Source organism: Gobius niger (genome assembly GCF_951799975.1).
Source record: "Gobius niger genome assembly, chromosome: 20".
Taxonomy (NCBI): Eukaryota; Metazoa; Chordata; class Actinopteri; order Gobiiformes; family Gobiidae; genus Gobius; species Gobius niger.
Window position 1 is genome coordinate 27,201,940 of NC_136871.1, and position 14,588 is coordinate 27,216,527.

The following is a 14,588-nucleotide window of genomic DNA, read 5'->3' on the forward strand; positions in this document are numbered from 1 at the left end:
GTGAGATTCCACACAGACTCTGCCTTCACGTGCTCTCGTGTTCGTGATAAATAGCTACGGAACATTGTAAATTGCACGTGAACACCACCTCATCTCGTATTTTACACTGCCAAACTTATTTTCCCACGTTCTCGAGATGAGGTAACCTTTGACCTTCAGAGACGTCAGAGAGCAGCGATAACACGATTTTAGGCCTATGTTTAAAGCTGATTGTCATGTCTGAAGCCGACACTATGCATTTAGCTATTTAGCTACTCAGTTTTAATATAGACTATTTATCCACTTATCGTCTTGTTATGTTTTTTCGATCAAAGCCGAAGTGTTGGACTTTCTCGCGTTTTGTTTTTTTTTAAAGTGTGTGTTTGGTGTGTGTTGTTTTTAATGTTTCACTTTGCTACGACATAAAAGCACTGGAACACAACGCACTGTAATTTCCACTTCACAACTGGAAAGGATCATCTTTTCCAGAGCACGTGAACGCAGCAGCACTGAAAAGTAAATGTAGTACAACATTTTCAGTTTTACATTACTTTTTTTCTTCACTACACTACTAAGTAGCACTAACTTCAAGAAGGCCCTATCTGAAAGTGCATGCTTTAATTTTAGTAGTAAGTATTATGTACTACTTTGGTATTTCTGCTCTTGGTTTTGGCCTGTGTAGTGAAACTGAGCAGGTCTATGTCCCACAAACTAAACGTTATGTTGTAGGTCAAGTATGACCTTTAACCTTAATAGAAGAGGGAAAAAAATGTTTTTTTTTCCGTTTTTATTCTGACTTGTGAATGGACATGTTTTATCATCATTAGGTCTTATCTTACAAAAACATGTCTGGGTTTTATCACGTTGATATGGGACATTTAAGAGGAGAATAAAATTATACAGACCTACTATTAAAATATAGAAATGACTCACAATTCAACTTAATAACATTCTTATTATTAGAAAATTCTTCCTGCTATCATGACAGCGTTCCTCTTGGTGTTTTGACCGAAATGTGAATGTAAATATATCTATATATTTACATATAAAATATATAGTTAGGCTGTTGTATTCACAATAGTGTTGAATGGTGAGGTGGTGAGAACTTTAAAACATGAAAAAACACCTCATGACATGCAGGACTACTCAAACATGCACCAATGAAGCAAATCACAACTTAATTATGACAGGGTTGAAACAAAACAAAAAAACCTGTTTGCGTAAAATTGTCCCCTTAAATTCAACTCACGCAACATCATTTACATCGTCACCAGTTAGTTTTCACTTTCATTCTCCTGTCTTTGCTGAAGTTCCTTTTGTCTGTACACTTCTTTGAGCGCTAACAAAATAGCATCTCCAACTCCAGGAACCTTTGAGAGAAGAAAACATAGACATATTATTACTTCATACTTACTTCCACTGAACTACTACTGCATGTGGCATGTACACTGAAGGCTGCAGTCCTCTTGATGGGGGTGTTGGAGGGGATCTGCGGCGGAGGGCCTTTCTTTCTGGCCAGAGCGGAGGATGCAGATCGAGGCAAAGTCATAGCACCGGAACCTACAAGCAAAAAAATATGTACAAATTGTTGAGTCTTGAGACATTAATGTAGAACACCTCCTTTGGTCACCCAGGTATTGTTTCATGGCAACTCCATGATTGGGCTAATTCAAACTTTGTGGCCCTATCTGGTGGCTTTTAGCAGTAGGTCAGTATTTATTTGTAAGAAAAATAAAAACGGTAGTAGAAATATTTAATCTTTCTATGTGTTATTTTAGATCGATAGACAGAAAGAAGGTAGGAGGTAGATAGTTTGTTTGTGTTAATGATAAGTCCCCTAAGGTGCCACATCACATCACCGTTTGAAGTTGCCATTAACAACTATAAGGACACAAACGTATTGGCTCTGATACCTCTCGTGTAGAGCTCTCTCTGTACGGCCTGTTGTCCTCCGGACTGAGCTATGATATGGTCCACAATCTCTGTCACACTGCGTCTCCTCAGGTCCTCCTCCGTCAGGCTACTCCGATAGAGCAGCCTCCTCAGAAACACGTCCAACTCCGAGTCCTTCAACTAGACCACAGACAGCGGGACGTTTTTCAATACAAACAAGGGAGACACTCGATTCAACTGATTTCAAGATCTCATATTATCGCGATAGTTTGTAAGACTGCAAAGTGAGGAGAGAGTGAGAGTGAGACTTTAAAGTAAACAATTACAGAGGTTCCTCCCCTCCCCTCCTGATTGGACCACAATCCACTTCTAGTTTACAAAATGAGGAGACCAAGAGCAAACTTTCAGAAGTATATGATCAAGCTCTCCTCCCCCTTTGTGCCTGATTGATCCACAAGAAAAGCTCCCCCATTGGTCAAAGTGATAGCCTGTGGATTCTGGATTAGTTGCTGATAAAGGGAGGGACTTCAGAAACAAATATTATTACTTACATTGTGTAAAATTTCACACCCAGTCAGACAATTATACAGAATCTGTTAAAGGGGGGTATTATGCAAAATCGACTTTCTCAAGCTTTACATCATGTTATTCTGTCATTCCCTCATTAAAAACATGCCTGAAGTGTTGCCTTGGCACATTCACGTATTTTTGAGTAACCGGTAAAAACTCTGATGGCGGCCATTTTAGGGATAGGTTTGCCTGAGTCCTCCTAGGAACGCCCCCACCTCCTGGAGACGCCTCCGAGCTTTCGTCACCAGCCGAGTAACCAACCACTGCTCCTCAGCAGAACCCCCTCCCCACTGACGCCACAGACAGCGTGTGGAGGGGGCGTGTCTAAAGGCTCAGAGGTTCTTAAAGAGACAGAGGCCTATTTCAAGACATTCACTACAGCCATTTTGAGAGAGACATTTTATACAAGGCAGTTATTCTAATTTACTGCATTTACAGACCAACAGAAGGTTTGTCATCATTGTAGTGTGCTATAGACTGGTGCTATGTGATTGAAAAAAAGCATAATACCCCCTCGTTAAATTTGTAATAAATTTAAACTTACGGACAATCACTTTAATATCATCCTGTGCTGTAAAAGTCCCTGAGCCCCCTCCCTCATCATGACAATCCTCACAAAATGTTTCTTTTCTTTTCAGTGACGTTGTTAGCACACTCACCAAGTCAAAAGCTGAAGTAGTTGACGTGGGTGAAACCTCTGGCCAGCTTGTCCGTCTCTCTGGTTTGACTGGTTGGTTGTGTTTTTCACTGGAGTGATTTAAAAATTAAAAATAAAAAACAATATTTTCTCTCCTGAGCCTGTAAAGTGGCTTATTGTGTGCTGCTACCTTGTATGAGGGCTCTGAGAAGATGTGCTCTTTTTCTCTGTTGTGGTTTGAAATGAAAGTGAAGTGGAAATAAAGCCGAATGTTAACCACACACATTCATAACACTGAGACTACCTGAGAACACCAATATTTCATCATCATTTTGTAATATAGCAATAGACCTAATTTGACATTTCTGTAAACCTTGGTTATCTTTGATGACCTCCACTGCAAAATGAAACTCCTCGGCCTCTGTCTCATCTGCAAAGTTGAAACCAGCCTGACGCCCCTGTGCAAAAACATCACACAAAAGTCAGCGCAGACGTCGAGAGACACAAGACGCAGAGGAGTCATTGTTTGGACTGTGAACTCGAGACGCTTGTTCTTACGTCGGCGGGAAACGTGTGGAAGTACGTGCGCGACACAGTGTAACTGAAGGGGACGTAGACCTCATGTTCCCACAGCAGCTCGGCCCTCTGTGCAGTGCAGACAGAGGGAGGGAGGGGGTTAGAGAGGGGAGGGGAGGAGATTACAGACACACCCTTCAGGGACATGAGGCTGTTGTTTCTAAAGGAAATGCCTAATGGCAAAGGGAAATGCTCCAAAACAATACGCATGTCACTGCTTAAAGGTTCACTTCCATTTCTACCTTGGGCCAAGCTAGAATGTGAGTTAGTGTAGATACGAAGGATGTGTTTGTGGTACTGTTTTCTCGGACCTTCACGCAGAACAGACGAAAGAAGTACGAGTTCACCAGGTCATCCCTCACCGCACACAGAACCCCACAGGCCGCGCTCCTCCACACCAGAGCCCCGTGCTCCTCTGAGGACTCCAGCACCTGCGCCACTGTGGACTTCATCAGCTGAGGGACACGAGGGGGGAGCACATTTACACCGGCTACCCCTTTGTTCAGGACAGTGCGTTTGAACACACACAGATAGACGTGTCAAATGTTTGTAGAGAATTTTCAAGCGCTAGACTGACCGTGCACTTTGGCGGCATGAGGCTGCAGATCACGTTCTTCTCTCTCGTGGTCAGGAGGTCGCTCATCACCTGGAACCCTGGCATCACTCGGGACTCCATCGCGGGAGGCTGGGATGGTCCAATTCTGTTTTTTTCCCCCTGCTGTTCAGCTCAATCCAACTTGAATTCCCCTGTCCTTTGTCTTCACCTGGATCTGCCTGCTCTGCGCTCACACTATCCCCAACCTATAACTTCTACAATCCAAAAAAAGGAAGTCACAGAAGCGTTCAAGATCCTCACTGTCCTGTCAACACCTGTACATCGCACTTCGTCTGCTCTGGCCAAAATGTGGACTTAACCTGTTTCTACTGTTCCCTGTTTTGAATAGGGCAGCGGACCTATGCAAATGTGTTTCACTGAAAACTGTTTCCACCGACAAACAGGGATACGCATGTGTTGAATGTGCACACTGTGAAAAGTCAACATTTGCCTGTATATCAGTCAGAAAGACCTGCATTCATTTTTGATCAACTGCCAAAGTATACAACTTAAAGTCGCCCCATGTAACATTTCAACCAAAACTAGAATAGGATGCACGCATTGATTTTATTACAGATATTGTTGTAGTTGAAAACTACCTAAGAATGACCAAACAAACAAGAGTCTTTGCTGTCAGCGGCTCATCTTTCCTAAAACCTGACTTTACTGGGAGGGGGGACGTCTCCAGCCTGTCTCCATGGAGATGTTAAAAGTAGCCAAATATGAAATGTAGTCACGTCCTCATCTAAATCTTTGTTTACCCACGGCATGCTCTGTGTTGAGCTGGTCATTAGGAGCATGTTTTGTATTGCTGGCAACAGTATAGTCCAAAATGTTTCGTATTGTGCCTTTAAAAATGTATCCACATTGATTGAAACATCACACAAGCATCATCATCAACTCAAGGATGATCGGTAAAAAGCAGAAATAACTTTCTCACACGTGGAAAAACTATAAACACATTTAATCATAAAACAAGTCGTCCAAAACAGTGGCCTTTCACTGACGACTACGGGCAAAAGCTACAGGACATAAAATGTGTATATCTCTGATCTACGCTGACCCCTCAGTATCTGCAGCTCCACTGGCCACAGCCTTGTTCTTTCTTTTGTTGAGTAAAGGATTATTGGACAAATCTAAGTCTTTGATTTTCACTTGTTCATAATCAACTCGCATTATGGCCAACGCGCTGATCATCTCCTCCTGTTGAAAAGCATAGGAGTTAGTTAAAGACCTTTTTTGGGAGTTCATACATTTTAAATTTAAATGTGGTCCATATTCTTTCCTAGTTTTACAAATGCATTTCTAATTCGAGTTGTTCTATTTACTCTGCATTGGACAACCAGATGAATTGTTTTCAGTGTTATTGCAAAACTGATAACACTCTTTGACAGGGGTGAGTTTCTGAGTCTGTTCAACTTTCAGGGAGCAATACTGTCAGGGTCATGTAAACAACAGCAGCCAGTGGTTCCCACAGTGGGGGGCGTGAACACTGACTAAACTGGGGTCCCAAGATCATTTCAAGATACATAAATTCCAAATAATCCAAAATAACAAGTAGAGAAAAGTAAATACACATTATCTACTTTTTTTTTGTTTTTTACAAGGGATTGTTTGCATTCATTTTGGGGTCCTTGTCTGAGAAGCTGTGGAACCTCTGTGCTCCTTTACAATGTACAAAAATGGTTTATCACTAGATGCACAAACATGTTATTAACCATTTTTGCTTTTACAAAACTAATTTCTTCATACTTCTAGGGTTGAAAATTGTATCATATTTGAAGTATTATGTATGGTTTACTGCCCTCTAGTGGACAACAGGGAATGAATTAGAAACTTACCTTGACATTGTCCCATTGATCCTTTTCTTCTGTCAAAATTCGAGCCGTGTGCAGAGGTGTTGAAGGAACCACCATTGACTGCTGTAGGAAAACAAAACATCGATGTGTTTTTTTTACAATATATATATATATATATATATATATATATATATATATATATATATACACGAGCCTAAAGAGAAAGATGGGTCCAGAAAAAAAAGCCTTACACTGATCCAAGGATGATTCATGAACTGCTCGATTGTCATCCGTTCGTTTGGGTCCGTCTTCAACAGCTGAACTATGAGCTGCTTGGCTGTAGACAAGTACAAGTTTCATTCACATCCACATTTTGTGCACATGAAAAAACAGGTATTTGGACCAGTGAATGAAGCCTATTGTAGCAACCAAGGGCAGCAAGTTACTGGCAATTATCAGTTCTCAGTATTTTACAGCATGTTTTATGAGAAAGCCCTGGACACAAAACATTTCATGCATAAAACTGACTATTACCATCTTCAGAGACAGCTTCCCATTCAGTATGTGGGAAATTGTAGTCTCCCCTTCTGATCCTTCGCTTCATCCCTGGAGAGATGGCCTGCCCCGTGTTCGAGTAGAACGGAGGGAATCCACACAATCTGGACAAAGCAGACGTAGCATGAAAACTCACCAGTCAGACCCAATACATGCGTTTACGTCAGCTGCAGCTCCGACTCACAGGATGTACATGATCACCCCCAACGACCACATGTCGCAGGACTTGTCGTACTTTTCTGGGCCGAGAACTTCTGGCGCTTAAAGCAAAGACAAAAAAGCCAATAAGGAAAAGAGTTTGTTTGTTTGATAGGTTAAAATGTCTGTTTTTCTGATAATGACTTAGTTTTATTATGTCTATGGAAACATATTTATTCAGATCATACATTTGAAAGAAGTGCGTGACCCCCCAAAAACAGGCCAATGTGTGTGTCTTACCGACATAGTACGGCGTGTAGCAGGGGGTTTGGAGACAGTTGTGAATGACCGTCTCTTTTGCGAATCCAAAGTCAGTCAGTTTCAGAGTGGCGTTGGTGTCTTTAGTGGTGTACAGCAGGTTTTCTGGCTAGTGAATGAAACATAGATAGAGTAATTATGTGCTCCTTTAAAAGAGTTAGATGGAAAAGGAAAGCGTTTAACTAGCACTAGCAGCCAGAGGAAGTCAGTACCGCACTTAGCCACTGGAGCCCGCGGCCTATCAAAATGACCCAAAAGCCACTGAAGATTTTTGTAAAAAAGAAGCAGAAAAAAATATGAATGAATGGTTGTTTTAAGGCTCTTTTTTGGAGTGTTCATTTTTTGACATTAGGGTCTTGAAAGGGTGCAAAATGAAGGGCCACACGAGGGACACCTGGGCTAAAAGGATGACGAGGTGGGATCGGGTGTACCTTGATGTCTCTGTGAGCGATGTTCATGTGGTGGAGGAAGTGGATGGCTGTTCCAATGTCGTGCATGATCTCAGATGCCTCTACAAACAATAGAAAACATATACTTTGGTGTCAATCAAATAGAAGCTGCCGTTGCTGACGGTGCCTTGAAGATCTGTGTTTTCCATGAAGCAGAAAACATCTTCATTTCCAGTGAACCTGTTATTTGTCATCATAGGGCTAGAGTCATTTTCTGTCATTATGCATATGCAAATCTCAAAGGGCATTGACTGGAGGGCTTACAGCCTATATACTAGCGCGATACCTCATTTGAAAGCCAAGACCTTCTAGTTTCTAAAAATATGTGTGAGTGAAACCCAACTTACATCACATGCCGTCACTAACCCTAATTATACTCTATGGCGAGTTATGGCTCACAGACAGTGGAGGCAAGGTGGGTGAAGTGTCTTGCCCAAAGACACAATGGCAGTATGTGCAGGCCGGTGCTTGGGGTTACGCTCTACCACCGAGTCACTGTTTCCTCAACAACGCCTGGTTTTCAAAATAAGATAATCCTTCAGGCTTGGCTTCAAGGACACCCCTGCTCTGTACGGCAACACAGCAGGGACAAACTGTCTTGTCATGAGGCAATGGCATTTGGCAGTTGCCTGGAAACCAGACTCACCGCTGTACCAGTAATGTCCCTCTGTTTAAAAAAACACAGAGGGGGATCATTCTGGTCTCACCAGGCTAATTTGACAGGCCATCTCCACAGCGCCACCTACTGTCCAAAGAGTGTGCATTTTTTCCTTTTTACTTTGGAGCCTTTATAGAAATGGAGAGGATCAGAGGGTATTGTATTTACCTTTCAAATGTGGTGGAGTTAATACTACCCAAGTAAAGTAGCCTACAGATCCTCAAAATCTCTACTTAAAGTGCACACGAGACACCCTTTTGGCTAAAATACAGTTACACACAACACAACACAATTATATTCAAGATTTTACTAAATATTGTATCCAGCTTTCTTTAGTTTGGTTATTTTTATGCTGTTTATAGTTTCACTTCCTTATTGGACACCAACAGGAAGTGACATAAAAGAAGGTTAACAATTTTAAACTGTTGCCGTGCCGACCATGATGAGTCTGCTGCTGCTATGGAACTTTACCTTCCAACTAAAAATAACTTTTCTGCCCAACATTCCTTCATTAAAATTGTTGCTTCACTGAAATAAAATAATAATGATGCAACTGATGAACTTGCAACTGATGTTGTCCATCCAAGTAAGTCTTATTTTCCAAAGCATTGAAACCATATGCATTTCAAGTACAGCACTTAAGTAAATAGACTGACTGAGCACCTCCGTGTGCAGCAGAAATGTGTCACAGTGCAATGACCCGGCAAGATGCATGTTGAACTACAGTGGCGAGAAAAAGTAAGTACACTGTTTGGAATTTCTCACATTTCCACTGAAATTGGTAAACGGGGTCTGAGCTTCATCAAAATCACAAGAATTATTAAACAGTGTCGGCCACCAGACTTCACAGTGTGGAAAGGGTTTTGATATTGGTGCTGTTCCATTTGTCCTCCACACATGACATTGTGTGTTCCTCCCAAACTATTCAACATTGGTTTGCAAAAGAGCTCTTGGATTCTCCACTGCACTACTGGCAAAATATTCAGTGTTGGACCAAAAGTTGAACAGTTTGGGAGGAACACACAATGTCATGTGTGGAGGAAAAATGGATCAGCACATCAACATCAAAACCTTATCCTCACTGTGAAGTCTGGAGCAGGAGAATCATGATGTGAGGCTGTTTTGTTGCCTCAGGGCCTGGACATCGTGCTATCATCAATGGATGCTATCATCAGATGATCAGGATGATCAGTGAAGAGGCACCAAGAGCCCTCACACCTGCAGCACGGAGGAGGCGTCACGAGAGGAGCTACAGGAAACAACAAAAGGGACCAACGAGGAGATGGTGATAGACTGTGGAGGGAGCTGTGCAGGAGGAAGAGGAAGGACGAGGTGGAGCTGACCAGTGCAGGACACCACGCTCTGAGACGGGGACAAGCCCAGGAGGCGGTGCACCGTTTCAGATGATCAGAGGAGACAGAGGGCAGCTACAGTTTCTCCATCCTCCAAGGTCATGCGGGTGGAGTGGCTGAAGGACAACGAGATCATCGGCCACGACACAACGATCTTTCACCAAAGAAAAAAAAAAAGAGTGGTGCGCACTGAATGGGTGCTGCTGCCGGATGCTCTCTCATCGAATGCAATTTCTCCATCTGTGAGATCAATAAAGTACCATCTTATCTTATGAATCTTGGACCATTCCTGTTTACAAAACTGCTGCAGTTCAGTGAGATTCAGGGGGTGTACTCACTTATTCCACGCTCTCCTGTGAATGTTTACATGTTGTGGCCAATAAAAATATGATAAAATGTAAATGTCTGGGTGGTATTAGTTTAAGCAGACACTGTTTAATCATTCCTGTGATTTTGATGAAGATCAGACCACACTTAGTGACCAATTTAGGCAGAAATATGAGAAATTCCAAACGGTGTACTCACTTTTTCTCGCCACTGTATATGACAAGCCTCACTGTGTACATCCAGGCAAACAGTTTACAAAGGCAAATACAATCACATACCTCTCTCAGTGAAGGCCTGGTCTCCTCTGGCCTCTATCCTATTAAACAGCTCTCCTCCGTCCATACTGACAAACACAACAACACAAAGGAAAGTGGGTCAGAGGAGCCCGAGCACTTCACAACTTCTTTCACACACAAATCACTGAAATGAACAATGACTTAGGAAGTATTAATTTTTTAACAATGAGAACAAGTTTCCTAAAACACACCCATACTGATTAAGTTAAAGATAGGAACCCAGCTTATGGGACTGAACTTTGCTCCAAGATAAATCTTCTGAATTTAGCATGCATTCCTCTGCCAGATGTGAAATGGAGCAGAGAAACGGGACAGTCCACAGACAAAACAAAACTGCTCTTAGGATACAAACATCTTCCTCAGATCACTCCAGACTCAAATTGCCTTCACGAACAAAAGCTAGCGTCTGATTTGACACACTGTTGGCCATGTCTTGTCCCCTTGGTGATGCCAGCGGTGTTTATTGTGCACATACATGTCAGGACAAGCCTAAGCTGTGCAAAAGTATTTCAAGGACCTTTAAAGCGAACATTTACAGTATCAAAGTCTCACCACTCCATTATGACATAGATGCACTTCCTCTCCTTGTGGTTGTTCTCGTACAGACTTAGTATTCGGACAATGTGGGGCCCCCCGGAGGCTCTGCAGTGTAACTCCACCTCTCGACGGGCTTTAGGGGTGTCTTGTAGGATCTGATAATATGGGACAAAACAGGAGCAATGTTTAAGTTCAATGTAGTAATCAGTGTGTACAAAAACATTTAATGAAGGCTTCGTGTTGTGTGATGGTGAACTGATCTCTCTTCCGCTAAAACAATGGCCAAAGGTTTTGTGGTATTTTCTTAATATCACATTTCTGCTATTTTAGTCCCATAGAGCAGAGAATGATAAAGCAGTTCCAGATCTGCAAGTAAAACAATTATGAGGATGCAGTGATTATGTGTGAATGAGTAACCACTTTCAGCCTGTTAGTTTAACAGGTAAAAATTCAGAATCATTGACATAAAAAGTGGAACGAGGTGTTGTCTGTCAGAGGTAACTTTACTTTGAAATCATTATTATTATTTTGTACTCAAGTAAGAATGCAGAAGATTCATCATCAAAGAAGTACAATGACTCCAAAAAGTTGCTCTAGTACATGTACCTCAGTATTTGTAACAGTATTACTACTACTCACCTCTGAAAGTGAAGTATAATCATTTTAGCATTGTTCCAAAACATTTACACAAACAACATTTTGGGTCTCCTTTATAAATGAATGTGTGAGATTTCAGATTCTGTAGATGAACATGATCTAGTCCTGTGGCTTATGAAACCACATCCCATGAAGATGTATCCACCACGGAGACACAAAGGCTGTTTTCCTGCTCATTCTGGTGTAATGTAATGTAATTGATTGGGTCAGCTGCTCGCGTTTAGCAGCAATAATGACCTCGCTTTGGGCAGCGACAGGGCAACACAGGTCAGTCAGTTAAAGGAACAGTGAAGGGTTTATGGTCAGAGTCACCACACTGTTCCTTGTTTCAGTTACTGTTACCGATGTGGCTGATGCAAAAGCGCTTTTCTGTTGTGTTTTACAGGTAAACTTGCTTTCCCTTAATCAAACACAATATGCAGGGCTATGTTGTTCATGGGCTGGTTCCCAAACTTTTTCGGCTGAGACCCCAAAAACAACTCGGGACCCCCATTGTATAAAATGATTATTGTGTCTTATGCTACTTAAGGGAAGAAAAACATTTTAGAATCAAGTTAAAGGGACTAGATGCAAGTTGGCCATTTTATACTCACTACTGCCACCTCAGGTCTTACGCACAACTGCAGCTTCTATATTAGGCTCGTGCGTGACGGCACTTCGGACAGAATGAACAACTTTCTGAGTGACAGTGCAGGACTTTACAGGCAGTTGTGGTGAACAGGGCTGGGCTCATTCTACACATTAGGACATGGAGGAACATGTGGGTGGAAGAAAATACACAATTTTAACATTTTTAAACTCTGTATAGTCCCTTTAAAATGTACTTAAACTATTTAATAAAAAAATGAATGGACTTCACAAATGATGTGCTGTTTTACACTCAAAATTATACAAAAACAGCAGCATTTTTTTTTTTTTCATCTTGAAATGACCCCCACACAAGGCCCCGAGGGGTCCCGACCTCCACTTTGGGAACCACTGGCCTAGATGGTTAAAAACTGTTTATTCCCTATAGGCCATGACATATTATACATGAAAATGAAAGAAATGTAAAGATATTAGCCTATACTCATGTTGCCTGTACCAAGTCCACAGACTCTCCTGAAGCTGTAGACTACGCTACAACATTCAGCGCTGAGCTTTATAGAAATAGTATTTTCTACCTTCCTCTGATTGACTTTTGGGCCCTGGGCTTTCAGGTGGGAATCCCAAGAGCAAGTGAAAGTAATCAAATCCTGCGTAAGTAGATACTGTACGCACCTTCAGGGCGCACTTCTCTCCGCTCTTCTTGCAGAAGCACTCCAGCACTTTCCCGTTGATTCCGTGACCCAAAGCCTGCGCTGTGATCTTAAAGTCATCCTCCACCGGGCTCTGTTTAAACTCCATCCCGGACCCAAACGCTCACAGTCGGTGCGCGCACTGTTGTCTCTCCGCTAATTGGTTTTACGCAGCGCTCCTCCTGCGTAAAAGTCGTGAACTCGCTCACTGTACTTTTCCTCCGCAGTCCACACAGCGAGACACACTTGCAGAGCAGAAGAAAAAGGCGGACTTCTCACTTATGCAGCAGACGAGCCAAACACGAGCCTATATCGCATCGTCAATGCAATGCAGAGAAACAAATCACACGAAACTGACTCCATTCCGTCTGCTGTTGCTGTGGTCAGCGTCAGAGCGGCTCATGTTCATTCACCGGCTCCTTAAAGCAACAAACACCATCCCCACTGGCTGTAAGAAAACGAAAGCGATCATGGGCAACAAATAAATACAAAAATAAAACAAATAGAATAAGATTAGTCTCTGCGTATTAAAAAGCCAATTCTGCCATGATTGGACACAATGTAATACTAATATACAGTAAATATAATCATAACTGGGCTTTAGCTAATGAGTCACAGCCTCTCCTATTGTTTTTTGTAATTGCCATCTTCAATAGAGGATAATGGATTTCCCTTGGAGAGGTGAAAAAAGCCCCATTTCGACAGCACTAGACCAGTTCAGTTCACTCGAGACCGGTTCATTTAGGGAGGGGCAGCGCTGGCAAGTTTGTGCTTCAAGTGTCTTTAGTGTAAAGTGGTCTGGGTCGTTATGGGAGTGGCCAAGATCATTTATATCCATGTGGAAACAACCACAGCTTGAGCTTTAGTCCGGCATCAAAACAGCTTTGTGTCTGCTACATGTGGCCATTAGGAGGGACAGAGGCTCCAGTGTTTCAACAGCTTTCAAGCGCCAGAGGAACAGTTATTGAGAAAAAAGAAAAATCACAAAAGTGCCTAAAACGAGTAAACCTATTCTTTTTAGTTCGACAGTGAATTCTAAAATAAAAGAGGGATGTATGAGGCCTCGCTCCTCTCAATAAGAAACAATGTCTGGGAAAACTGTGCAAATCAAACTTGAAAACTTGAGCAGTAGATTATTCACATAAACATGAGGAAAATATAGAATTGAATTGATAGACAATAGTCATGATAGAACCTTGTGAAGAGAAAGAAACTTTGAATATGCAAGCTGACTATTGGCCTGACCAATCAGAGAGGTGATAAGCCCCCCTCCCCTTTCCCCCCAATCCGGTCTAGTTTGAAACCACTCCAGACCCCATGGCTGAAGGGGTCTGGAGCTGGAGCGGTTTGGACCCCCTTTTGGAGCGGAGCAGTGGAAACACCTTCAAACCGCTCCAGTCTGTTACGGTCCGGTCCTGTCCAAATGGGGCATACAGAGATCTTTTTCTCCAGTTCAGCTTTACCCAAATCTTAAACTTCTGGACTGTAGCGTAAAGACTATAGGCCAGGGTAAAGCCTTGTTTGAAAACGAAGACCTTTTTTGGTCATGTTTTGTAGGTTTTTTTGGGGGGGTATTTTGGCCACACCACATCACATTATTGTCACTTTTTTGTGGCTTTTTTGTTGATTTTTTTTTTTTTAATCTTCATCACTCTTTTACTGTGATATTGTCACATTTTGGAAGCGTTTTTGTTGTGTTTTCGTAATTTTTTATTGCTTTTCTAATTTTGGTCACTTTTTTGTTGTGTTTTCATTACTTTTGTGTTGCTTTTTTGTTTGTCTTAAGTCATGTTTTTGGTCCTTTTTGTTATTGTGTTTTCGTTGCTTTTATGGCATGTTTTTGTCCCACTTTTTGCTTCTATATTCGGGTAAGGCCAAACTGGAGAACATGTGCTCTGTTCGTGTGGGAGTTAAGAAGTTAAAAAACAATAAACAACCCTTTGCAGATGACCACTTGGAAAAGCTTATACTTGCC

The 14,588-nt window shown here is 42.0% G+C and overlaps 2 protein-coding genes across 2 annotated transcripts; both read right to left on the minus strand.

Moving 5' to 3' along the window:
• Window positions 1–1,180: 1,180 nt before the first annotated feature.
• On the minus strand, window positions 1,181–4,696 carry LOC306980185 (actin nucleation-promoting factor WASL). The gene is made up of 9 exons (XM_079579449.1): window positions 4,233–4,696; window positions 3,967–4,110; window positions 3,638–3,724; window positions 3,453–3,537; window positions 3,270–3,333; window positions 3,102–3,189; window positions 1,893–2,052; window positions 1,427–1,539; window positions 1,181–1,349 (listed from the first exon to the last, which is right to left on the minus strand). The coding sequence occupies exons 1-9, from the start codon at window positions 4,329–4,331 to the stop codon at window positions 1,254–1,256; spliced, it is 936 nt and encodes a 311-aa protein (XP_079435575.1). The 5' UTR covers window positions 4,332–4,696; the 3' UTR covers window positions 1,181–1,253.
• Window positions 4,697–5,241: 545 nt separating this feature from the next.
• Window positions 5,242–13,015, minus strand: LOC306980205 (MAP kinase-activated protein kinase 3-like). The gene is made up of 10 exons (XM_079579471.1): window positions 12,597–13,015; window positions 10,695–10,834; window positions 10,125–10,189; window positions 7,492–7,571; window positions 7,043–7,169; window positions 6,789–6,864; window positions 6,584–6,708; window positions 6,301–6,386; window positions 6,092–6,172; window positions 5,242–5,453 (listed from the first exon to the last, which is right to left on the minus strand). The coding sequence occupies exons 1-10, from the start codon at window positions 12,720–12,722 to the stop codon at window positions 5,304–5,306; spliced, it is 1,056 nt and encodes a 351-aa protein (XP_079435597.1). The 5' UTR covers window positions 12,723–13,015; the 3' UTR covers window positions 5,242–5,303.
• Window positions 13,016–14,588: the final 1,573 nt, after the last annotated feature.